The 26,743-nt window shown below is 52.2% G+C and overlaps 1 protein-coding gene and 1 pseudogene across 1 annotated transcript; one reads left to right on the top strand and one right to left on the bottom strand.

Moving 5' to 3' along the window:
- Positions 1 to 2,570: 2,570 nt before the first annotated feature.
- Positions 2,571 to 26,743, bottom strand: part of LOC131096331 (zinc finger protein 239-like) — a 123,622-nt pseudogene continuing 99,449 nt past the window's right edge.
- Positions 22,827 to 23,762, top strand: LOC131096310 (olfactory receptor 14A16-like). The gene has a single exon (XM_058044652.1). It carries the CDS (start codon positions 22,827 to 22,829, stop codon positions 23,760 to 23,762), a length of 936 nt encoding a protein of 311 aa, XP_057900635.1.

Here is a 26,743-nt window from a genome sequence, read left to right as displayed (position 1 = left end):
TGACACTATGGAGCCTCATGGTATCACAGGCACATTGTTACACAGCAGCCACAGCAGGGCCTGCAGAACCAAGGAGATCATTGTGACACTGCACAACTGTGCAAACCTGTGAGCCTACCAGGGAAAAGGCAGTAGCAATGCCCTGGAAAGACACACCACAGGCTCCGGGCACTCCTCACAGCTCAGGGTGAGAAAAAAGGCTTCCCCATGGTGCTCTGTAGCACTGAGTTAATTTGTCCCAGTTCTGTCCTCTCCATTGGCCTTCTCTACCCCTTTTACACTTACATGTTCATGTTCTGGCGAGTTCTCCCTTCCCATTGGTGTGTAACCCTGTCCATCTACTCAGGATTTCCCTAGTGGTCCCTTCCCACTGTACCACCCCTGAGCCCTCAGACCATTGGATACCTGGTGCCCTCCATTGCGCCCTCTTTCCCTTCATTTATGCCCTGGACAATCCTTTCTCTTTGGCCTCTGGACACTTTCAGTGTTTCTCTTTCTCTCTCTCTCTGTGTATGTGTGTGTGTGTGTGTGTGTGTGTGTGTATCTGTGTGTCTGTGTGTGTGTCTGTGTGTCTGTGTGTGTGTCTGTGTGCTGGTGCTCTCATGGTTCCTACCCATTGGCACAAGACACTCTCAGGGAAGGTTTTGTCCAGACCACCTAAGACTGCAGCAATAACTCATGTTTTTCATTTACTCTGTGCTGTAAATAAACCATTCTGTCTAATCATGATCAGAAAAAAAAATCAGAACTGTATTTATATAAATTTATCTGCTATTCTATGATTAATCCTGTGGGACAAATAGCGATAAAGACCAATTCCAATGTCCAGTCTTTTACACCATTGAGAAGGGCTGGGATTGGATCCGGCCATTCCCAGTCTCCTCCCTTAGAAGGAATTTTAGAAGTCTAGGGGCCCTGCACAAGTTTGAGGAACCATGGTGGCTGTTGAGTGTCATTTTTCCACCTCACGTCTCGGCAGGAGTTTCTCCAAGGAAGAAACAAAGCTTTTGCCTGAAGCTCCCACTGTGCCCATGACAGGAACCCTGTGAGTGTCTGGGACATCCCAGCTGTTTGGCAGCCTGGGGACTCCTGGGATGTCACCGTGGAGCCCCCGTGAGTGCCTGTGACAGATCGGTGCCTTTGCAGCCCAAGGTCCCCTGGGATGTCACCATGGAATGGCTGTGACTGCCTCTGACCACAGGGCTCTTTACCATCCCCAGAAAGCCCAGGAAGGTCTCCATGGAGCCCCTGCCTGTGCCTGTGACATTCCAGCTCTGGAACAGCCTGGAGACTGCTGGAAAGTCCCCATGGAACCCCTCTGAGGGCTTGTGACAAATCTGATCCTTAGCAGGCAACCATCAGCAGCCCCCTATTGCTATGGGCATTTTCCGTGGCAACCATCACCAGCTCCCTGTTGCTATGGTCAGTTTCCATGGCAACCATCACCAGGCCCCTGTTGCTATGGTCAGTTTCCATGGCAGCCATCACCAGCCCCCTGTTGCTGTGCTCAGTCCCTTGGCAGCTCCATGGAGACCCCATGCCAGGGGTGGTTGCCATGGACACCAGCTGAGGCCTGCAGCCAGAGCCCGTTGCCATGGCAACCATTTGCAGCCCCATCCCCAGGCTCATGGGATCCCAGAACCACAGAATTGGCTGAGCTGGGAGGGGCCCATCAGGATCCTCCAGTCCAACTGCTGGCCCTGCACAGGACACCCCAACAATGCCAGCCTGGGCCTGGCAGCGCTGTCCAAACACTGCTGCAGCTCAGAGAGCCCTGGAGCTGGGACCCTTCCCTGGGGAGCCTGGGCAGGGCCCCAGCAGCCTCTGGGCAAAAACCTTTTCCTGACATCCAACCTGAGCCTGCCCCGACTCAGCTGCAGCCGTTCCCTCCACTCCTGTACCTGGGCACCAGAGGGAAGAGGTTCCCACAGCCCCAGCCAGGGACCCGCTCCCAAGGCTGTTGCCATGGCCACCAGGGCTGGGACCAGCTGGGATGCTCGGTTTCCACAGGCTGGGGTTCAGGAATGGGATTCCCCAATTTCTTGCTCTTGCTAAAATCGCGCTGCACTCACTGCCCTCCCACCTCCCAGCGAAAGCGCAAAAGGCAAAGATCCCGGGCTGGGATAAGAACAATTTATTGGGAACAACAATGAGATAAGGAACGAATGGAACAGAAACAATATTGATAACAGAGTGTATAAATAAAACTGTTTACAGGGAAAACTAAAGCACAACTTACTGGGTCTGCCTGGCCGCGTATTTTCTCCTGCCTGGAAAGGACACCCTTCTCCTCAGGGACAGAGAGAGAAAGAGAGTGTCCCTTTCCTGTGCCTGGCAATGTCCTGAGGTGGGAGTGAATGTAATGACACTGTCATTGCCAGACCCTCATGTTCTTCACTCCCACATCATGTCATTGGCAGAGGCAGGGAAAGGGACAGGTGTCTTCCTAGCATGGATCCGAAGGAAAAATGGATCACCAGGGCTCTTCCCAACATGGATCCTCCAACTATGGATGAAGTTGGGGCAGTGCACAAAAGTCCTCCTGCATTGGGGCATTGGCAGAGCTTCCCTTACAGGTGCCTCCATTGGTGTCTGGTTAAGACAGAGATCTGGGTGAAGCTTTTCCCACTCGGGGGACACTCGTAGGGCCTCTCCCTCTCCCCAGTGTGGATGTGCCGGTGCCTGATGAGGTTGGAGTTGTGCTTGAAGCCCTTCCCGCACTCAGGGCAGAGGAAGGGCCTCTCATCCGTGTGAATCCGCTTATGTCGGAGGAGACTGGAGCTGCTCTAAAACCTCTTCTGACACTGGGGACACTCGTAGGGCCCCTTCCCAGTGTGGATGCGTTGGTGTATGACAAGGGCAGAGCTGGAGCTGAAGCCCTTCCCACATTCCCCACACTCATAGGTCCATTCCCCAACGTGGATCCTCTGGTGGCTGATCAGGGTGCTGCTCTGCCTGAAGCTCTTCCCACACTCGAAGCACTTGTGGGGCTTCTGCCCATCATGAAGCTGCCCCTGGACTACCAGCTCCAAGTTCTGGCTGAAGCTCTGTCCACCTTCCTGGCTCAGGGTGGGTCTTTCCTCCTCAGAGAACCCTGGGTTGGGTTTGGAGCACCTCCTCCTCATGGGGGATCTCCAGGGCTTTTCCTCCCCATTGGATTCTTTTCCCATGGAGCCACTCAAACCGGTCTCTTCCATGAGGTTGTGCTGTGGGGATTTGTCGTCCCTGATCTCGATCCTCAGCTCCTTCTCTGGTAGAGGAAGGACAAGCACAGGATGGGATTTCCCTCCGTGCCACAGGGAAGGGGAAGGAGATCCCCACAGTGCATCCCCAGCAGGATGGCGTTGGCAGCGGGGTTGTCCTGCAGCGAGGGGATTTTCTGGGCTGGGAGATGGAGCAGGAGAGAGGGGGAAAGGGGCACTGACTTCCTCCTCACCTGCCTGGGTGTCCTGGGGCATCCTCATCTGCCTTGAGGTGTCTTCCGCCATCTGGCCAAGTTTTAGGAATGGGCTATTCCTAAAACAAGGGAGGAAAACAAGGGATGAGCACAATGAGCTTTGTACTGATTTAAAGGCAAACCTGGGAAAGAGTCTAAGCCAGAATTCCAATTCAGTAACAAAATAAGGATCAAGGCAATGATACAGAAACACTGCCTTAAACCGACAGAGTCAGGATATAACCTGACACCCTGTTGTTCAGGGTGGTGGCAGCAGTCCCAATAATGGTGGTGCAGTCCTGTTGGAGTGATGAAGGTGATTCTGTCAAAGCAGTGATCCTGTAGAAGGGTCTGGTCTTCCTCTCGAGGTCCAGTGGTGGTTAGGGAGCTCTTGTCCTGTGGCAATCCAGTAGGCAAGCTGCTCCTGGTGCAGCAAAGCGTCAGCTTATATCCAGGTAGGAATGCTTGGATCCTCCCCCTGGGCGGAGCATCCCACAATGGGAGGATGGAATTTTATCAGTCCTGCAGTGACACTCAATGGCCCATTCACAGGAGATATCTCCCCTGGAGGGCGTTATCAGGGCTGAGTCATGGAAGAGATAAAGAACACTGCCCCACCTGTTTATAAGAGTTGATGAAGGTGGGGATTGAAAACATGCATTTGGTTACATCTTACATTGCAGCCTGAAACAGTGGGGTAATCCCTGCTCAGGGGGTGAACACCACCCCCCTTACCCAAACTGGCTCAGGTGTAAACCCCCACCCTGGGATGGCCACACACACACAGGGGACAATGTCACACTTTGCCTGCTTCAGGGGAGGTCTCTGTCCCTGTCACTCCCTTGCTCTTCCCCCCTTTTCTCTTTCCATCTCTCTCTCTACCTCACATTTACTGTTCAATAAAATCCACTTTCGGTTTGGTCTTGTTAGCACCTTACTTGGGGCAGAGGCATCTTTCTAAGAATTTTCTTAACCAAATCGCGACATTATTTTGGCACAGTGAGTTCAGGGCACTGTTGTCTGACCCCAAGTGCCTTTGACAACCACATGGCTCCCTCCTCTGAGGAGGTTGTGGTTCTCTCTGGAGGAACTTTTGGAAACTTTGACACAGCTTCCTCAGAGAGACTTATGGGAGAACTGATGAGGAAAACAGCTGTTGAAGGTGGCCAGTGAAAAAGAAAATATTTTGTTGTCTTTCCTTGAAAACTTTACTAAAATCACTGCAGGAAAGGGATCATGTGATACGAGTGAGACTGACAAGGTTCATTCACCCCTAGGTGAGGAACACAAGGGGCTGCTGGAAGTCCCACAAGAAGCCCAGCTCAAGTAGCTCAATTCCCAAATAACTCCTGAGTTCACACCCTTGGGGGCTTTGCCAAATGTGAGAGTCATTATTCTCTTCGTCCCTGTCACCTTTGTGACAGCTACACAGAACTTCTCCTTCTTTTTAATAATCTGTATTGGGCCAAATTTGCACTTTTCTTTAATTGGAACCTGCAAGCAGCTGAGTTGGAGCTGTGCAAGAATTGATCTGACTTGTAATTGACACAGAATTGCTTCTATTTTCACTGTAATCATGTTTGGGATTTGTTTGCATTTACATCATATGTGACTTGTGGGAAAATCAAATATTCATCAAGTGATTTATGCAGAGTAAAGTTTGATTGCTGCCAAGTTTATTTTGCCCAGTGCCCAGGGGATTCTCAAGGGTCTCTGTGCCTCTCGCACTGGGGGATTCTTGGGAAGAGTTTGGGGGGGTTGTCCCTGTCCCTGTGACCCCAGGCCATTCCCCAGTGGGTGTCCCTGTCCCTGTCACCCCAGACATTCCCCAGAGGGTCTCCATCATTCTCACCCCAGAGAATGCCTGGAGGGTCTCCCTCCCTCTCACCCCTGTGCCAGGGGGTACTCAGGGCAGTCTCTGTCCCTCTCAGCCCAGGGGATGCTCGGGGGTCTCTGTCCCCTCACCCTGGGGGATGCTCGGGGGGTCTCCATCCCTCTGGCCTCAGGCAATGCCTGTGCAGGGCTGGGGACCAGGGGCTCTGTGTCCCTCTCACCGCTGAGGGTGCTCGGGGCTGGGGGGGCTCTCCGACCTTCTCACACCTGGGGAGGCCGGGGGGGTCTCTGTCCCTCTCAGCCCTGCTGTGACCCCACTCAAACATCATCGGGCTCAGAGGGACAGAGACACCCCCAAACCCCCAGAAGGGCTGAACCTGGGATTTGGTTTGGGACTGAGGATTTAGGAAGGGGCTGGAATTGGGGCTGGGGTTGGAGTTGGGGCTGAGATTTGGATTAGAGCTGGGATTGAGGTTAAGGCGAGACATGGGATTGGCTTTAGGGCTGGGGTTGGGATTGGGTCTAGGGCTAGACAAGTCTGGCACTGGAATGAGATTAAATACAGAACTGTGAGTGTGTCTAAACATGGAGTGAGATTGAGACCAGAATCAGGGTCAGGTTTGGGACTGAGCTCACCCAGGGCAGGACAGGGGGGATGTCACTGCAGGATGTCCCTGGCGTTGTCCCAGCCCTCCTCAGGCACCTCCAAACATGAGGGGCAGCTGGGTGCCCCAAGATCCAGGTGCTCCCACACTGCCCCTCAGTACCAGGCAAGCATTCCCTGAGGGCAGCCCTGACTGTGACCCTTGGGGCTCTGGGCTCAGCCCTCACATCCCTGTGGAGCAGCAGCAGACAGGATGAGAGATTCCCCTGCCCAGTTTTTCCTGTGGAAGGGTGAAGTCCAGGTGCCCTTTTCTTTTGGTGCCTCCTCCTCTCCTCAGCTGAGGATGTCAAACTCCCCAGGAGCAGGAAAATCCCCATTCGCTCTTTCCTTGTGGCTGCAGCCTGGAACATCCACCCAGAATGAAGGACTTTCTGACAGCCCTGTTGAAGGACACTGGCAAGAGGTTTGTGAGAAGGGGAAGAAATTGTATTTTGATAGTAAATAAAAGGTGCAAAATTATTCCTTTCTGTTATATTCCTTTTCAGTCAGTTCTGGTCTGTTTTCAGAGTGCCACCTTCTCAGCTGACTGTGTTTGTGCCCTCTTTTCTCTCCTGCCTCTCTTTCCCTGCTCTGTTTCTCTCTCAGTGTCTCCCTTGACCCAGGGATGCTCACACCAAAGACCCTGCCCGGATTTAATTCCCAATTCAGGAGCTACAACAACCATGGGGGAAGTTATGAAAGCTCGCAGTGAAATGCCACTGTAAGATCTTGTTCCATTTGGCTTTTGACTCCTTGTTGACAGCTTTGCCCTCAAGGGCAGGAACATCTTTTCATAGCTGAGAACTGGAATTCCAGACCCTGGCAGTGTGTGCCGTGGATCCCAGAGGGGCATTCCCGAGGCTCCCAGGGTGCTGCTCCTGCCGTGCCTCCCAAGGGGAGAAGATTCAGCAGCTCTGTGGGCTCCCAGAGCACACAGCAAAGTTGGCTTTGATGGACATTTTCCAGGGACTGGGGTGGGAAGGGACCCTGTCCATGGATTACGACCCCGCGAGGGAGAGACGCCTCTGCCGCACTGAAGGAGGGAATGAGAGCGTGGGAAAGCAACCGACGATTATTGAGCGTGGACTGAACGGAACAAGAAATGGGGAGGAGAAAGGGAGAGAAAGAAATCGGGAAGAGGTCTCAGAGAACAGAAAGAAACGGGAAAAGGCTCCCGCCCGGCCTCCGCAGCTCCAGGAACACCCGCAGGGCGTAGCGCCTTTTACAATTCCAGCCAATCAGAGGACGCGGTAAACAATTTCCAGCCAACCAGAGCTTTTCCCTCCGATGACTCACCGGTTGCCAGGCGGGCCCGCAGAGCCCGGCGGCCCCGGAGCGGAATTTGGGGCTCGGGCCGGGGGGACGGATCCGCCCCGGGGGGGTCCCCGAGCCCCTGCCCAGCCCTGGGGCCGATCGGGGGCTCCCCCACCCAGCAGCCGGTGCTGCGGGGCCGCGGGGCAGAGCGGTGGGAAAGGGGGGTCCGGGCTGGCAGCGGAGGAAATGCGGGAGGAAGAGGAGGGAGAGGAGGAGCAGGAGCGGGAGCGGGAGAATCGCGGCGCTCGCAGCGCCCGCACGCCGAGCCTGCAGCACCCCCTGCCCCCGGGAGCATCGCCCCCAGCCCAGAGCCGCAGGGGAGGGCGGAGGCCGAGCTCGCCCCGGCTCCAGCCAGGGGTCTCAGGGAGGATTTTTTGGAGAGTGTTCGGAGCCGGCAGATCCCGGACTCGAGCCCCGGGTATCTCCGGGCTCCCCAAGAGGAGCTTTTTTCGGGGGGAGAGGAGCCGCGATCGCCCCTCGAAGGGTCCCGGGCGTCCTCGTGGGGATGGCCCGGTACGACGAGGCGGGACATTGGTTTTGGAAGAAGGTGCAGTTTGATTTCAGAAACTGCACTTACTCCTCTACATTCCAGCTGCTGGATGGACAGACAGCAGGACAGAGCTCTGCTTTGCTTTTAGTTAGTTTTTAGCTCGCTGAGGCAGAGAAGTTCCTGATGTGAAGGTCTGCCCAAAATGAACGGGTGACGAATGATTTTTTGGTGCAAAAAATAACCAACAAAGGCACAGGGGTTTTGCAGTAAAAAATCAATAAAATGCAATTTTATTGATGATAACCACAGCTGAATATGCGTTTGCTTAGGGAATCTGGGGAAGAGAAGGGTAGGACAAGGGAAAAAGGGAGGAAAGAAGGTTAGGGAAGGGGTATAGCTACCAAAACGTGATATCTTCGGGGTCCCGCCGCCGAAACTCACGGGTGCACGCTTTGGAGAGATCTCAGAAGACAGTCAAAACTGAACCCCAAATGTACTATTCTTGGTTGAGGGAAGGGTGGCCGAAATTAGGTTTCCATGGAGAGGAGAAGAATAGGAACAGGAGGAGGGGGAGAGGCTATTCCATTGTTTTCATGGCTGAATGTTCGCAGGTACGTTTACTCTGAGCAGGTTTTCCCCCTTCCCCGAGTTGGGAGGGAGTACAGTCCCAGTCTCTGGAAGGAGGTTGCCAGGGGGGTGCCATGGGGGTGCCAGTAGGGTGCCAGAGGGGTTCTTGGTTCCTTGATGAGGGGATTTGCATCCCTGTTTGTCTGTCACGGTGGTTGAAGGCAGACAAGAGGGGTCTTCTCATGGAGGCGGGGGGAGCCACCCCAGAGCTCAGTCCAGCCAGGTCAGGAGTTTGGAAGAAAGTCCAGTTCCAGTGTTCAGAAAAGGGCAGCATGCCCCTTTGAGTACAGCATGGCGTGTTCTGCAAACACCACCTGTGAACACACTGAATAAGCAGGAGACTTTCTTTCCCAACTGGCTCAACAGTTTTTAACCTTTCAGTGGTCTTTTTCTCATGACAATTGTGAGGCAAAAATGAAGGATTTTCGGATGGACTTCCATGCCTGGACTGTGGTTTTTCTTTTTCTTTGGCGCTGTTTAAATCTGCTCTGTACTGAACAGCCAGAACACCACAGGCAGCTCGCACCTGTGGCCCACCTGGCTGAGCCTGGGCCAGCATTTCCAGTTCTGGAGGGACTGGAAAGAGACTGATAAGAGACTGATAAGAGACTGATAAGAGACTGATAAGACACTGAGTGCGCGGAGCTACAACCCAAGGAGGAACTTTCAGAGTTTGTCATATATTTTGGAGCAGCAAGAGGTTTTTTTGCTTAATATTGTTCAATTTTTCTGCTGGTAAATGCATTGCCTGTAAAGTAACATTTTTTTCCACTTTCTGCTAAGGAAATATTTTCCCAAACTGGCTGAGGGTGGGGCTGCTGAATCAGCATTCTAGAGGAAACTTCTTTTGAAGGGTTTCAACCAAATTTGCCCTAATCCAGGACAAGGTGGCAGAAAGAAGGGGGAACCCCAAGTGGCTGGACTGGGGTGAGGCTGGAGAGGGGAACCTTGGGACCCCAGAACCTCCCAGAATCCAAAAGCAGGACCTGGAGAGGGGGGATCCCTAGGACCCATGGGATCCCCACAAGCCCTGAGATGGGGGACCAACCATAACCCTAGAGGGATGAGACTGGAAATGGGAAACTCCTGGTAGCTTTTTTTGATTTACTCTTTATTTTGGGACATCAGGTGACTTATAGAAATGGATGTGGGTGGGAGGAATCCCCAACCAAAGGCATTCAAAGCTCGTTTTTCCCCAAACAACGATTTTCCCCAAACCTTCCCACTGTAACATCCCCCCTGTCCTGCTCTGGGTGAGCTCAATCCCAAACCCTGATCCTGGTCTCAGTCTCACTCCACATTTAGACACACTTACAGTTCTGTATTTAATCTCATCCCAGTTTCAGACTCGTCTATCCCAAGACCCAATCCCAACCCCAGCCCTAAAGCCAATCCCATGTCTAGCCTTAACCCCAATCCCAGCTCTAATCCAAATCTCAGCCCAAAATCCAACTCCAGCCCCAATTCCAGCCCCTTCCTAAATCCTCAGCCCCAAACCAAATCCCAGGTTCAGCCCTTCTGGGGGTTTGGAGGTGTCTCTGTCCCTCTGAGCCCGATGATGTTTGGGTGGGGTCACAGCAGGGCTGAGATGGACAGAGACCCCCCGGCCTCCCCAGGTGTGAGAAGGTCGGAGAGCCCCCCCAGCCCCGAGCACCCTCAGCGGTGAGAGGGACACAGAGCCCCTGGTCCCCAGCCCTGCACAGGCATTGCCTGAGGCCAGAGGGATGGAGACCCCCCCGAGCATCCCCCAGGGTGAGGGGACAGAGACCCCCGAGCATCCCCTGGGCTGAGAGGGACAGAGACTGCCCCGAACACCCCCTGGCACAGGGGTGAGAGAGAGGGAGACCCTCCAGGCATTCTCTGGGGTGAGAATGATGGAGACCCCCTGGGGAATGGCCTGGGGTGAGAGGGACAGGGAAAATCCTCCCCAAGAATCCCCTGGGCACCAGACAAAGTAATGTTGTTTCTTGTCAGAAATCAAAATTGACCCTAGATAAAATGCCTTGAATTTACTCTTCCCACAAGTCACTTGTGATGGAAAGGCAAACAAATCCCAAACATTAATAAACTGACAGTATAAGCAATTTTGTGGCAAATCCAAATTCCATTGGTCCTGCACAGCTCCAGCTCAGTTGCTGGCACATTCTAAAAAAAGAAAAGTGGAAAATAGGCCCAATACAGATTATGAAAAGGAAGGGGAAGCTCTGTGTAGCTGTCACAAAGGTGACAGGGACAAAGAGAAAAATTATTCTAACATTTGGCAAAGTCCCCCCGCCTGTGAAACAGACCTCCCCTGGAGGGGGCCAAGTGTGACATTGTCCCCTGTGTGTGTGGCCTTTTCAGGGTGGGGATTTTACAAGCTGAGCCAGTTTGGGTAAGGGGGGTGGTGTTCACCCCCTGAGCAGGGATTACCCCACTGTTTCAGGCTGCAATGTAAGATGTAACCAAATGCATGTTTTCAATCCCCATCTTCATCAACTCTTATAAACAGGTGGGGCAGTGTTCTTTATCTCTTCCATGACTCAGCCCTGATAACGCCCTCCAGGGGAGATATCTCCTGTGAATGGGCCATTGAGTGTCACTGCAGGACTGATAAAATTCCATCCTCCCATTGTGGGAGGCTCCACCCAGGGGGAGGATCCAAGCATTCCTACCTGGATATAAGCTGACACTTTGCTGCACCAGGAGCAGCTTGCCTACTGGATTGCCAGAGGACAAGAGCTCCATAACCACCACTGGACCTCGAGAGGAAGACCAGACCCTTCTACAGGATCACTGCTTTGACAGAATCACCTTCATCACTCCAACAGGACTGCACCACCATTATTGGGACTGCTGCCACCACCCTGAACAACAGGGTGTCAGGTTATATCCTGACTCTGTCGGTTTAAGGCAGTGTTTCTGTATCATTGCCTTGATCCTTATTTTGTTACTGAATTGGAATTCTGGCTTAGACTCTTTCCCAGGTTTGCCTTTAAATCAGTACAAAGCTCATTGTGCTCATCCCTTGTTTTCCTCCCTTGTTTTAGGAATATCCCATTCCTAAAACTCGGCCAGATGGCGGAAGACACCTCAAGGCAGATGAGGATGCCCCAGGACACCCAGGCAGGTGAGGAGGAAGTCAGTGCCCCTTTCCCCCTCTCTCCTGCTCCATCTCCCAGCCCAGAAAATTCCCTCGCTGCAGGACAACCCCGCTGCCAATGCCATACTGCCGGGGATGCACTGGGAGGATCTCCTTCCCCTTCCCTCTTGCATGGAGGGAAATCCCATCCTGTCCTTGTCCTTCCTCTACCAGAGAAGGAGCTGAGGATCAAGATCAGGGACGACAAATCCCCACAGCAGAACTACATGGAAGAGACCGGTTTGAGTGGCTCCATGGGAAAAGAATCCAATGGGGAGGAAAAGCCCTGGAGATCCCCCATGAGGAGGAGGTGCTCCAAACCCAACCCAGGGTTCTCTGAGGAGGAAAGACCCACCCTGAGCCAGGAAGGTGGACAGAGCTTCAGCCAGAACTTGGAGCTGGTAGTCCAGGGGCAGCTTCATGATGGGCAGAAGCCCCACAAGTGCTTCGAGTGTGGGAAGAGCTTCAGGCAGAGCAGCACTCTGATCAGCCAGAGGATCCACGCTGGGGATTGGCCTTATGAGTGTGGGGAATGTGGGAAGGGCTTCAGCTCCAGCTCTGCCCTTGTCATACACCAACGCATCCACACTGGGAAGGGGCCCTACGAGTGTCCCCAGTGTCAGAAGAGGTTTTAGAGCAGTTCCAGTCTTCTCCGGCACAAGCGGATTCACACGGATGAGAGGCCCTTGCGCTGCCCTGAGTGCGGGAAGGGCTTCAAGCACAACTTCCCCCTCATCAGGCACCGGCGCATCCACACTGGGGAGAGGGAGAGGCCCTACGAGTGTCCCCAGTGTGGGAAAAGCTTCACCCAGATCTCTGTCTTAACCAGACACCAACGGAGGCACCTGGAAGGGAAGCTCTGCCAATGCCCCAATGCAGGAGGACTTTTGTGCACTGCCCCAACTTCATCCATAGTTGGAGGATCCATGTTGAGAAGAGCCCTGGTGATCCATTTTTCCTTCGGATCCATGCTAGGAAGACACCTGTCCCTTTTCCTGCCTCTGCCAATGACATGATGTGGGATGGAAGAACATGAGGGTCTTGCCATGACTGTGTCATTACATTCACTCCCACCTCAGGTCATTGCCAGGGACAGGAAAGGGACACTCTCTCTCTCTGTCTCTCTCTCTGTCCCTGAGGAGAAGAGTGTGCTTTCCAGGCAGGAGGAAATACGTGGCAAGGCAGACCCAGCAAGTTGTGTTTTAGTTTTCCCTGTAAACAGTTTTATTTATACACTCTGTTATCAATATTGTTTCTGTTCCATTCGTTCCTTATCTCATTGTTGTTCCCAATAAATTGTTCTTATCCCAGCCCGGGATCTTTGCATTTGTGTTTTCCATGGGAGGTGGGAGGGCAGTGAGGGCAGCGCGGTTTTAGCAAGAGCAGGAAATTGGGGAATCCCATTCCTGAACCCTGGCCCCTGGAAACCGAGCATCCCAGCTGGTCCCAGCCCTGGTGGCCATGGCAACAGCCTTGGGAGCGGGTCCCTGGCTGGGGCTGTGGGAACCTCTTCCCTCTGGTGCCCAGGGACAGGAGTGGAGGGAACGGCTGCAGCTGAGTCGGGGCAGGCTCAGGTTGGATATCAGGAAAAGGTTTTTGCCCAGAGGCTGCTGGGGCCCTGTCCAGGCTCCCCAGGGAAGGGTCCCAGCTCCAGGGCTCTCTGAGCTGCAGCAGCGTTTGGACAGCGCTGCCAGGCCCAGGCTGGCATTGTTGGGGTGTCCTGGGCAGGGCCAGCAGTTGGACTGGAGGATCCTGATGGGTCCCTCCCAGCTCAGCCAATTCTGTGGTTCTGGGATCCCATGAGCCTGGGGATGGGGCTGCCAATGGTTGCCATGGCAATGGGCTGTGGCTGCAGGCCTGAGCTGGTGTCCATGGCAACCACCCCTGGCATGGGGTCTCCATGGAGCTGCCAAGGGACTGACCATAGCAACAGAGGGCTGGTGATGGTTGCCATGGAAACTGACCATAGCAACAGGGAGCTGGTGATGGTTGCCATGGAAACTGACCATAGCAACAGGAGTCTGGCGATCATTGCCTGCTAAGGATCAGATTTGTCACAGGCCCTCAGAGGGGTTCCATGGGGACTTTCCAGGAGTCTCCAGGCTGTTCCACAGCTGGAATGTCCCAGGCACAGACAGGGGCTCCATGGAGACCTCCCAGGGCTTTCTGGGGATGGTAAAGAGCCCTGTGGTCAGAGGCTCTTTGTCACATTCCATGGTGACATCCCAGGGGACCTTGGGCTGCAAAGGAACCAATCTGTAACAGGCACTCATGGGGGCTCTACGGTGACATTCCAGGAGTTCCCAGGCTGCCAAAGAGCCGGGATGTCCCAGACACTCACAGGGTTCCTGTCATGGGCACAGTGAGACCTTCAGGCCAAATCTATTAGGGAAACTCCTGTTGGGTCACAACATGCAGAAAGGATTCCCAATAGCCCCCATAGATGCCCAAACGTCACCATTGAACCAGAGATGACACAGACTCAGATCAGAAGGCTAAGGGCTAAAAGCCACCTGTTTTTCAATCCTCTTCTTTTATACCTTGGTTTGCTGCAGGTGGACCTCACTGGTCCTTTAATCAACACATTTCACATGATTGGCCAATTAAGACAACATCCTTCAGTAAACAACATTATGGAAAAAACAACCTTTTATAAATATTGTCATGGTTCCAGTTATTGATGTTTGTTTTATGCTGGGCCTTTCTGGGGGCTCTCTGGATGTGGGAAACCCTCCTGTAGCAATTCTGTGCCAGGTAAAAGAAGATACACAAGACTTTTTTGGTCTTCAGCTTCCTGTTTATTGTTATCTTCTCTAAAGTTTTGCATGCTGTGCAGACCAGGCTCAGCATCCTGGACAAACACCTCAAAATGGCTCCAAAATGTACGGTTTCAGGGTCTTTTAAAGTTGTCTCACCCAATTAACTCTTAAAACGTACATTATTTCTACTTATCAACCAATAACTCATCTCTTGACTGTCCACATAAGCTCTGCAGTGTGCTTCCCTTGACCAATCACCCTCTGCCACAAATACTGCAGAAATTGGAGTAGATGAAGAAGAAGACAGGGACTACATCCAAATTCCTCCATCTTGCTTCCTATCTACATCATATTAAAAATCCCAAAACCTAAATTTCGCACCCAAAAGGAACATGCTATACTACCCTCTAATCTATTTCACACTTTGGTAAATTGTAATCTGTCTCAAAGTCCTGGAAGTCCTCTCCATGGGCAAAGATTAAAGGCAGTTTAATCAGAATCTGAGGCATTCTGGTGGTCAGAATGCCTCAGAGCAGACACAGAAATATTCCCTGTGCCCTGGATTCCCACACATTTAACCTAAAAACCTTTAACCCTCAACATGTGAAGTTACCAAAAATGTTCCAGGTAAGTAGGATTAGAAGGAGGAGAAATAGAGAACAACAGAAAGACAGAAGATCCAGAGAAAGACACACACATACATACCAGCTGCTGGGGTTCCAGCATCACTAACACACCAACCCCAGGAGAAGGCAGGATCCAGACCGTGGGCTGGCCTCGTGCTCTGGCTTTTAACCCCCTGGGCCTTCATGGGCCTGCCCCTGGGGTGGGACTGCCAGGTGCTTGTCCAATCAGAGCCAGGGTGGCACCAGATGCTGGTGTGTGATTGATTGACAGCTCAGCCAATCAGAGAGGTGTTAGCACAGCATTTGCTCTGTGATTGACAGCTCTGCCAGGCCAGGGCTGGGGCGGGGTTCTGTCCCACCACAAACCAAGTCCTGACCCTCCCCTGGCCCCTGGCCCTACACGGGCATTCTGAGCATCCCAAGGTGTCTCGGGACATCGATCTCATCCAGCCTCTGACAGCAACCACGGTGATACTACAGAACCTCATGGAACCATGGGTCAGTTGTGACAATGGAGGTCCAAGGAAATTATTTTGAGACTGTGGAATCCAGGAATCATGGAATCAAGGAGACCGTTGTGCAAATCATGGGCCCTATGGAAGCAAGGATCAAGCATCAAACTGAGATTTGATTGTGATTGATTTAAATAGAAACAAGGAGCCATTGTTTCGCAGCGAGGCTACATGGGGCCAATGGACCCTTGTGACTCTGTTGGGGCTCATGAAACCAAGAAGCCATTGTGACATTGCCAGACCTCATGGAATCAAGGAGAATATTGTGACAGTGTTAGGACCCAGAAAGTCAATGGAAAATGGAACAGGAATGCCTGGTTTGGACTCCTGGGGACTGTCTGACAGGTCCCACTGAATTTGACATGTCAAGGGCCACTTCCCATCTGACCGTGAAGCACTGGGGCTCTGTGCTTTTATTCCTATAGAAAAGAACTGTCATTCTTGTCTAGGCACCTATGGCCAAAATGGGAATTCTGCGTCTAAAATTCTCTATAGCCAAGGGTTACTCCCAGACAAAAACTGCCCATACAGTCAAGTCTGGCTAGACTTGGCCTCTGGTGACTGCCTCTCATCTGCCCCTGCACCACTGGGGCTCACTTGTTTCCATCTTATGGAGACTATTGTGACACTGCGGAGCATTGTGGAACCAATAGGCCATGGTAACACTCCAGGCCCTTGTGGAACCTGTTACACTGTAGGAACTTGTGGAACCAGGGAAACATTGTGACACTGTGGATACCATGGATCCCAGGGGCCACTGTGACACTGTGGGGCCTTGTGGAACTAGGGACATCTTTTTGGCTCTGTTGGGCCGCATGGTCCCAAGGGGCCAGTGTGAAGCAGCAGGGCTTTCTGGAACCAAGAGGGCATTGCTGCATTTCAGGGCCTCATGGAGCCGAAGGGCCGTTGTGATCCTGGAGGGCACTGTGGATCTATGGAGAGCATTGTGGCATTGCAAGGCCCCGTGGAATCATGGAGACCATTGTGACCCTGCAGGGCCTCATGTGACACTATGGGAAGTGTTGGAACCAAAGGAATCAATCTTGCACTACTGGACCCCAATGGAACCAAGGGGCCATTGGACACAGCGAGGCTTCATAGAACCAACAGACCATTACGACACTGTGGGGCCTTGTGGAACCATGGAGACCATTAGGATCCTTAAGGACTTTTGTAACCAAGGGGCCGTTATGACACCTGAGGACATCATGGAACCAAGAGAACCATTGTGACACTGCAGGGCCCTGTGGAACCAAGGGAACGTGAAATAGGTATGGCTGCCTTGGTCTCGCAGGGGTCACCTGACAGGTCTGCCTGACCTTGGAATGCTGAAGGCCATTCCCATCTGCCCCTGAAAGACTGGGGCTTTGGGCTTTTCTTTTTATGGAAAAGAACTGTCCATTATTTCCAGGCATGCATGGCCAAAATTTGGATTCCACTTCCAAATTTCTGTGTATCCAAGGATTGCTGCCAGACAAAAGTTGCCAGGACAGACAAGTCTGGCTGGTCTTTGACTCCTGAGGGGCACCACTTACCTGTTTTCCAAACATTGGAAAGAGCTCTGTGCTTTTCTTTTTATGAAAAAACTCCATCCCTCTTCTCCATGCACAAATGTTTTAAATTAGGACTCCACATCCATAATTTCAAATATCCAAGGGTTGCTCCAAGAAAACCTGCCAGGACAGACAGGTCAGGCTTGCCTTGGCCTCTGGTGGTTGCTGTTCATCAGCTCCTGAAACATGGGGGCTCTGTGTTTTCCTTTGCATGGAGACCAATGTGACATTTGTTAGCCTTGTGAAATGAAGGAGCCATTGTGGCACTGCAGAGCACCATGGATCCAAGGGACCATTGTGACACTGCAGAGCCTTGTGGAACCAAGGACATCATTGCGGCTCTGTTGGGCCACATGGTCCCAAGGGGGCAGAGCAAAGCAGCGGTGTGGGAGTTAGCCTGGCTGTACCTCAGAGTCAGCCAGATTTTACCCTAGAAGACCTGGGCGCAAGTTTGAAGCCCTGGGAATAATTTGTTTAACCTAGGGTGAGCTTGAGAGTTCCCCCATATGCCTTTAGTGTTGTTATGCTAAGTTGTCCAAGTTCTCCTCCCCTATTTGTTACTTGTTTCCCCTCTTTGGTTTTTGTTCTAGAGTGTTCTATCCCCAAGTGTATACATTGTTGCTTCACCTTTATCTCAGATCTTTGGATCCCACACCCCTCCTTCTGTGCTCGACTTCTCCATGTGTATTGTTTTTCACCCTGTTACTAAAGTTTTTTTTGGTAACTCCATTGATCCTGCTTGTAGGAGCATCGGGGGGTAGGACGGTTGGGATGGATGGAGATGATAGATCTCTGAAGCCAGGTCTTGAACTTGTGGTTTATTGCAAAGGGTGTGTGTCAGGACCCAGGACATCCCTCTGGCTGTCCTGAGCACCAAGACCCCTGCCAGGGGTCTCAGAGACCCTGGCACAGAGCCCAAAATGCCTGTGGTTTTGATTATGACCCATGGAGCAAATTACCAACATTGTATGAAGGCCAGCAAGGCACAAGAGGTTAAGTAGAATATCAGTGAATTTAGCACAGGGGAGAAAAGTAGATTTTAGAATTTTTGGTATGGGGGTTCAGGAGGCAGGATGGAGGGAACTGGGTGTATCCAGCCTTTCTCCTTCTTCTTCTTGGCCTCCATCTTCTGCTGTGATGTTGGCACTTAGAGATTGCTTTAGAGTAGAAGCTCACTGTCTAACATAGGTGATAGGTTTTGGAAAGTAATTGTAAACATTGTACATGTAGTTTTTAGTATAAAGATATAACACTGCCCCAGGGGCAGGCAGAATGCCTCGGACTGTCTTGCTGAGCTGACCTCAGCAGGGCAGGAGAAAAGTTTTTACAGATAACATAAAATAAACAACCTTAAGATGGAGAAATGAAGAGCCCTGACTCCTTCTTCAAGCGCTGGGCTGGGAAAAGAAACTTTTGAACTTTTCTCAGGGTCAATCTGACCAGCTAGACATCCCAACAGGTGTGGGTGCAGGAGCCTTGTTTGGAGCTGCCAGCCACAGCTTGGAGCAGGCCCAAAAGAGGAGCTCAAAAGAGGCACCCAAAATGGATGTCCAAAAGAGGAGAGGAGTTCCCGTTACAATACAATAAATCTTCTTCTGTGACACATATTCTAATTTTCACTAACCACTCTAAAGCAAGATACAAATCTTATGGCATTTACATACAACCTATAAGAAACTTTACATTGCCATACTGTGTTATATTTTAAACCATAAAAACTACTCTTTGGACCCCTTCTGCCAAACTAGTAGGGTCTGCTCTGACCCTTGGACCTGTCTGCAAGCAGAGGGAATTGTTTCATCAAAAGAAGACTACCTTCAGCTGGCCATACCATTGTTTTCCAGTTGTTCAGTAACTAATGCTTGGTATCTAAAAGCTTGCTTTCATTTCAATCTCACTTACAGTTTCTCTATTCTCAAAATCTTTTGCCAGGCAATCATATTTATAAGGCTTTCCTGTTTCATCTTCCCCAGCATCTGCTCCTTTTCATTTTCACCACCCTTGCCCTGAAGCTGGGGAACCAGAAAGGTTTGTCAGAGCCACCCTCATTGTGACATTTGGCACCCGAACAGGGACCCTGACATTCAGTCATGTCAGCTGGGGTGAGCTGATGGATAGGCCAGTGCTCCCCGGGATTTTGGATTGTGCCAGGCCAGCAGATTCATCATTGTTTCGAGTGACCTCAGCCAGGATCCACAGGGACAATGACAGTTTCAGCTGCGTAGGATTGCAGGTGGGTTTGGGGAAATACAGGACAATTAATGCCCATTTTGCTACTGTGTTTTTACAATACTCATCCACATCCTATAACTGATTTAGGATGTTCCAGTGGCTGTTCCACCTAAGGCGGAGAAAGAGAAAAATGGGCAGCCAGATGTCCAAAGTAGAAAGGTGCGTATATGGATGCTTTAAGTTAATTCTCACTGATCATGACCAAATATCTTCAAAGAACAAATTAAAATCAATCATGAAGTAGATCATTAAAAATTTTCCAGATGCCCCTGACCCTGACCGTCTTCCCTCCATCTTGGCTGCTCCACTTCCTGCTACCACAACCTTCTCTTCCACCCTGAATGAACCTCCAGACTCTACCCCCAAAACCACAGGTTATGCCTCCACGGTCAATCATTCCCCCACTACCCTGGGCCATGCCTCCAGAAGGCCAGCCTGGAAGTCTGCCATCCTAGGTCAAGGCCCTTCCTCCCCAACACCTGATGCCTTTTGCATCACCCTCTGGCAACAATATAACCCTATGTTCAAGGTACTAAGCCCAACTGCCACAGTATTTCTAATCCAAATGTTTCTCTTCCAAGTCATTCTTCCTCCCCAGAAGACAGTTTGGACTCCTCAGAGCCACCTTGCCCCTCAACCCCAGAAGATCCCTGGGAAAGTAAGAAGACTGGCATATAGTCTCAGAATTCCTCATTGCCCCCGTATGTTATAAAAGAAGGGGGCAGAATCCCAGGTATCAGCCATTGGTTTATGGGGAAATCAAGGATCTGTGTAGGGCACCTAAAGACCATAGGAAGGACTTACTGTTTTTTAATGGCCTAATTAGGGCCATGTTTACAGCACATGTCTTAACCCCCTATGATTTAAAATGTATTATGACCATGTTGCTGTCACCTACAGAATACACCCTGTGGGAAGGGGGATGGAAGTGTTTACTAAATAAATTAATAGCAGACTATGCCAATAATGAGGCAAGATATGAATTGACAATCAACCATCTAGCTGGAGAAGGACAACACAGCCTACCAGATGATTAAGCAGCAGGTATCCCCTGAGAAGTGTTGGATGATATCAAAGAGATGGCTTTGCAAGCTTTAATCCAGATATCGGATGGTAGCACCCTCAATATGGACTACCTTGGGTGGCTGCAGCTAAAACTTTAGGACAATTAGACCATCTTGGGTGCCTGTTAAGTAAGCAAAACAATGCTGCCTCCCTCATATTGAGTGGCCTGCTCTCAGACATAGAGACCATCAGACATGCCACCTTGCAGAACAGTGACAGAGTTTTTACTGTGGGCACATGGGGCATGGCTGTGTAGACTCTGAGGGATGTGTTGCATGAACCTCTCCATCCACAGCGAGTCAATCCACAAGAGCATTCAGGTACTGAAGGAAGGGTTCAAGAAGCTTTAAGTAGAAAACAAAGACTGGGTCAATAAACTCTTCCAATCCAAGGGACTAAAGGATTGGATGATGTCTTGCTAAAACAGGACTATTAATTTTCTTACTGATTGTTGCTTTATTGTTAATTGTCCCATGCTTGTTTGGATGCTTTTAGAAAGTCTTACAAAATTATTTCAGTTCCATCTTGGTTGTAAAACAGAAAGGGGAAGATACCGAACACAAGCTCCTCATGGACCCTTTGGAGGAGAGAATTGGAGACCAGGACGGCACAAATACCTCTCAGAGACTCAGCGTGGGAAGGAAAATTCTTAAAAGTACCTAAAAGTATTCTAAAATGCATAAATATCTTAAAAACCTTGAGTATATCAAGGCATTAATGAGCCCCACTGAGTGTCAGTACAAAGCTCTAAAGGGATTCATTAAAGCAGATAACTGGGGCCTTGAGTGCACAAACCTCTCACAGAGTCTGTATCAAAAGGGAAACACCAAGTACCTTCAAACAACTGAAGTACCTTGAAGCATTAATGAGCCACAATGAATGTTGTTCCTGACAAAGCCTCTCCAGGGACTAATTACAGCAGATAATTGCAGGCCAGGATTGCATAAACCTCTCAGAGACTCCAAGGCAAAAGCAAAACCCAAAGTCTTTTGAAAAACCTGCAGTCCCTGCAGGGAGCATTAAGGAGGCCCCAGGGCCATTGCTGAGCAAGGCTCCCCAGGGACTCCTTCCAGCAGATCCTTGAGGCCACTGGGATGTGGGCTAGGGGGGGATGCTGAGGGCAGGACAAGGGGCTGACAGTGCCCAGCCTGGCTGGGGCTGTGCCAGGAGGCCCCAGTGCCTCAGGACAAGGTGTCTCCTCACAGCCCTTGGTGGCACAGACCCTGCTGTGCCCCAGGGCACCAAGACTCGGCTTCTCCATGTCCCCACCTGTCATCACTGCCTCCAGTTCTCTGCTCTGCCTGGGGCCTGGGGACACTTTCTCAGTCGTGTCCCTCTCTGGGACCCATTAAAAGTCCAAGAAAGTTTGGAGTGTGATTCTGACTTGGAGTTCTGGAGAGGTTTCTTCAGCTCCCTCTCAGGGACTGATGTTCAGGGCTTGAGCACAAAGCCCCAGAGGCTCATTAAAGTCCTGGTGATGTGTCTGTGCTGCTGAGCTGGGCTGGGCTCCTGGCACAGAGGCAGCTCCTGGTAACCAAGAGGAGCTTCAAAAGCACATTTCTCTTGATGAGCAGCTCTTCTCCAGCCCAGCAGGGCTGGGGCACTGCCTGCAGCCACCCCGGGCACAGCACAGAGGCACAGAGAACTTCAATCATTCAAGGCTGTGAAGGTGCTGAGAAGTGCCTGGGACAGAATCACTGCCAGCCCTTGGAACAGGAGCCTCTGGCTGCAGGACAATGCAGCTGCAGCTCCTGCAGCCATCTCCTCAAGCTGGAACATCCCAATGCCTACAGACCCTGTGAGTACATTCTCTGATTGTCTCTTGTGCAGAGCAGCCAGGGGTGCTGTCGTGCAGAGCAGGGTCCTGCAGCCCAGGGTGCTGTGCTGGGACAGGGACTCTGCTGCCTGCCAGGGACAGCTCTCAGCCAGCCCTGGCAGCTGCTCCCAGCACTGGGGGACAAGATCTGGGTGAAAAGAGACAGCTGGTAAGGCTTGGGAGGGCTCTAATGATGTCGTGAGGATGCTGCATTGTTCAGGACTGCTCCCAGCATAACACTTAACTGCAGAACATTTCCAAGTAGATTATGCAGGGAGCGGAGCAAGGCAGGGACTGCATAAAAGGGAAAATCCTGCTTTTTTAAAGTACTGCTCTGGGTTGTCTTGATGGGAAACTGCAAACAGATATTCATCTGGCAGTCCAGGATGAGAAAAAAAAATATTTCTCAGATGTTGCTTAACCAGGCAGTGACAGAAATCAGCACAGGGCCCCTTAGAAGCTGCATCTTGTCTTGTTTATCCAGCCTCCTCAGGGTTGCTTTGACGTTGCCATCAGAGCCTGCAGGTCCAGAGCTGCCCCTGGACAGTGCCAGAGCTGGGAGGGGTCTGCAGGGCAGAGATGAGCCCCCAGGATTGGGCTGGGCTCTGGCAGCACTGGCAGGTCATAGCCCTGGGCACAGGGAAGCAGCTGCTGGCAGGGACAGCTCCAGGCAGTAGAGCCCTGGGTAGGGAGTGTGTGGAATGTGCCCCCAAGCTGTGCTGGGATATTTAAGGTCCTCTCCAAGCAAAAATATTCCATGATTACTTTTTTTACAGATCCAAATGCCAAGGCACAGCAAATGTCCAACAGCAGCTCCATCAGCCACTTCCTCCTGCTGGCATTGGCAGACACGCGGCAGCTGCAGCTCCTGCACTTCTGCCTCTTGCTGGGCATCTCCCTGGCTGCCTTCCTGGGCAACGGCCTCATCATCAGCGCCGTAGCCTGCGGCCACCACCTGCACACGCCCATGTTCTTCTTCCTGCTCAACCTGGCCCTCACTGACCTGGGCTCCCTCTGCACCACTGTCCCCAAAGCCATGCACAATTCCCTCTGGGACACCAGGAACATCTCCTACACAGGATGTGCTGCACAGCTCTTTTTCTTTGTGTTCTTCATCTCAGCAGAGTATTTCCTCCTGACCATCATGTGCTACGACCGCTACGTGTCCATCTGCAAACCCCTGCACTACGGGGCCCTCCTGGGCAGCAGAGCTTGTGCCCACATGGCAGCAGCTGCCTGGGCCAGTGCCTTTCTCAATGCTCTGCTGCACACAGCCAATACATTTTCCCTGCCCCTGTGCCATGGCAATGCCCTGGACCAGTTCTTCTGTGACGTGCCCCCAATCCTCAAGGTCTCCTGCTCACACACTAACTCCCACAGGGAACTTGGTTATCTTGTTGTTACTTGCTGTTTAGCACTTTGCTGTTTTGTGTTCATTGTTTTCTCCTATGTGCAGATCTTGAGGGCTGTGCTGAGGATCCCCTCTGAGCAGGGACAGCACAAAGCTTTTTCCACCTGCCTCCCTCACCTTGCTGTGGTGTCTGTGTTCATCAGCACAGCCATATTTGCCTACCTGAAGCCCTCCTCCATCTCCTCCCCATCCCTGGATCTGGCCCTGTCAGTTCTGTACTCAGTGGTGCCTGCAGCCCTGAACCCCCTCATCTATAGCCTGAGGAACCAGGAGCTCAAGGCTGCAGTGAGAAGACTGCTGACTGGATGGTTTCAGAGACATTAAACGGCTGGCCAAATTCTACAAATGACGTGAAATAAAAGTAATGTTATTGATGGCTTGATAGAGGCTTTTTTTTTCCCTTTATATTAGTTTTATTATATTGTCCACAAAGAAATGTCATTCTTTGTGCCATCTCTCATTTTGTTTGTCTCCACCTTCCCTGTGCCCATAGACTGTGTCAATGAGGGGCTGCACTCTCAGTGGCTTTAAAGGATCTAAACAATCTCCAAGCAAAGCTTTCTGCAGAGACGCCCTTTTGTTGCCTTCTCTGGAGCTGCAGCAGCAATGTCTGTGTGCAGAGCTGGGGGCAGATCAGTGCTGGCCCAGCAGCTGTGCCCAGCAGCAGCAGCACTTGGTGTTGCCCGTGCTGCTGCCATGGCCCTGCCCCGCTGCCCTGGTGGCCCTGGTGTTGCTGCAGGGCCTGAGTGCTCTCGGGGCCGGGCACAGTCCTGGGGGTGGCAGTGCCGGGGCTGCAGCAGGGACAGGCCATGGGCACTGCTGGGGCAGCGCTGACGTCTCAGGCCAGGCCCTGGGGGCTCCAGGCTCCTTGCCCAGGCTCTCTCAAGAACACACCCAGGCCAATGCTCAGCACAGAAAAGCCCCGTGAGCAGCCCCAGGCTGGCCATGGGCAGGCTGGGGGCAAACAGCATGGCTGGGGCTCTGCAAGGGCCCTGGGGCTGACGGGAAGGAGCAGCAGAGCAGTGGCTGATCCATCCCCAGTGCGCTGCACAGCCCAGGGCAGAGTCCCAGAGCGTCCTGATGGAGCTGCCAACAACATCCCCCCTCTGCAGCCCTGGCCTCTCCCCCAGCTCACACAGGTGCCCCATCCTTGCAGGCACAGACACGGCAGCACTGGCTCAGCAGCCCCTGTTTGCATTGCACACAGCAGGCAGGAGCACCCCATGCTGTTGTTGTGGGGACATGAACCTGAGGGAGCACAAATGCCATCAGCCCCTGGGGCCAGCAAGGGCTGGAGGACACCAGGGAAACCACTCAACTTTGTCCTGGCCACTGCAGTCAGCCAGAAAGTTTGTTCCCATCAGCTGGGAGTTTCCTGTCCCACTGCAGATGCTGTTGCTCAGAGCCAGATCTGCTTGGCAGCCACCCCCAAACGGCCCTGAGCATTTCCGTGGTTTCACCTTTGCTTTCTGTACTCTTTGCCTGCTTTAAATTTCTTCCTATTTCCCTCCCCGGTTCCCTGCCGTGCAAACAGCCCCTCCCTGTTTGCCCTTTCCTCTCTGGCCGGACTCCCCATTGCAGTTCCTGACTTGGCACCATGGGAATGTCCCTTGGGGACCAGGATCACCCTACAAGTGCTGCAGGAATTGTCTGCAGGCTCCTGCAGTGCCTGGTGCTGCTCCCTTGCCAGAGGCACCCCAGGCCAGGGGGACACATCTGGGCTGCTGTGTCTGGCTCTGGGGCTCCCTGTTCTGGGCAGTGAGGAGGAGCTGCAGAGGCTCTGCAGGACTGACAGAATGGGCTTTGGGGCTGCCAGGAGAAGCTGAGGGACCTGGGCTGCTGGAGCTTCTGCAGAGGATACCCAGGGCTCATCCTACAACTGCTGCAAGGGTGGTTTCAGAGAATCCCAGAATCAGCAAGGCTGGAAAAGGCTTTGGGGATCATCAAGTCCAACCTGTGCCCGGAGACTGCCTTGTCTCCCCTGAGCCTCCTCTTCTCCACGATAAACCACCCCAGCTCTCTCAGCCACTCCTCACACCACTTATGTTCCAGACCACTCCTCAGCCTTTTTGCCCTTCTCTTGATGTGCTCCAGCCCCTCCATGTCCTTCCTGAATTGGGAGTCCCAGAACTGGACACAGCACTGCCCAACCAGTGCTCAGCCCAGGGGAAGAATCCCTGCCCTGCTCCTGCTGGCCACACCATTCCTGATCCAGGCCAGGAGCCATTGGCCTTCTTGCCCACCTGGGCACACTGCTGCCTCATGCCCAGCCTGCTGTCCATCAGTCCCTGCAGGTCCCTTTCTGCCTGGCTGCTGTCCAGCCACTCTGTCCCCAGCCTGTAGTGATGCAGGGGTTGTTGTGGCCAAAGTGCAGAACCTGGCACTTGGACTTGTTAAACCTCACCTTGTTGGATTTGGGCCCTGGATCCAGCCTGTCCAGGGCCCTGTGCAGAGCCCTCCTACCATCCAGCAGATCAAAACTCCCAGCCAACTTGGTATCACGAGGGTTCCATGAGGCCCCAGAGTGTCGCAATGGTCTTCATGATTCCATGAGACCTCTCAGTATCACAATGTCCCTTTCGTTCCATGGGGCCCCTTCGGTGTCACAGAGTCCCTTGGATCCTTGGGCCCTGCAGTGTCACAGTGGATCCTTGGTTCCATGAGGTCTGTCAGTGCAGCAATGCTCTCCTTGCTTACCCAGTGTCACAGTGGCCTCTTGGTCCCAAGGGCCACCATGAGGTCAAACATGTTTCCTTCATTTCAGGAGTCCCTGAGGAGCAGCCCTGGACCCTTGGTTCCATGGGGCCCTGCAGTGTCATAATGGCCCCATCCTGACACCAGGTCCTGCTCTGTCACAATGCTCTGCATTGTTCTTAAAGGCCCTGCAGGGTCACAGTGGTCTGTTGGTTCCCTGAGGCCTCAGAGTGCCACAATTAATTCCTTGGTGCTGCAGTGTCACAATGGAGCCCTGGTGACACAAGATCCTGCAGTGTCTCCAGGGACCCTTGGTTCCATGGTCTCAGGGTCCGTCCTAGTGGACAGATGACCTGATGGTTCGTAGGAATGATTTCAGAGTGCAAAACACCAACACGGTACAAGGGGGTTTGCAGTGATGATCAAATCAAATGCAGTTTTATTGAAATAACCACAGCAAAAATGCAATAGAGGGATTAAGGGAGAGAAAAAGATAGAGAAAGAGAGAGGAGAGAGAGAGAGAGAAGGAGAGGGGATATAGCTAGCAATGCAGAGACGAAGTCCTTTGGTCCAGTCCAGCCGAGGGTCCGCCTGCTATGCTGGGGAGATCT

This window comes from Melospiza georgiana, unplaced genomic scaffold (genome assembly GCF_028018845.1).
Source record: "Melospiza georgiana isolate bMelGeo1 unplaced genomic scaffold, bMelGeo1.pri scaffold_29, whole genome shotgun sequence".
In the NCBI taxonomy this organism is placed as follows: domain Eukaryota; kingdom Metazoa; phylum Chordata; class Aves; order Passeriformes; family Passerellidae; genus Melospiza; species Melospiza georgiana.
Note: the sequence above shows the minus strand (reverse complement) of the source record. Positions and strands in the feature narration are given on the sequence as shown.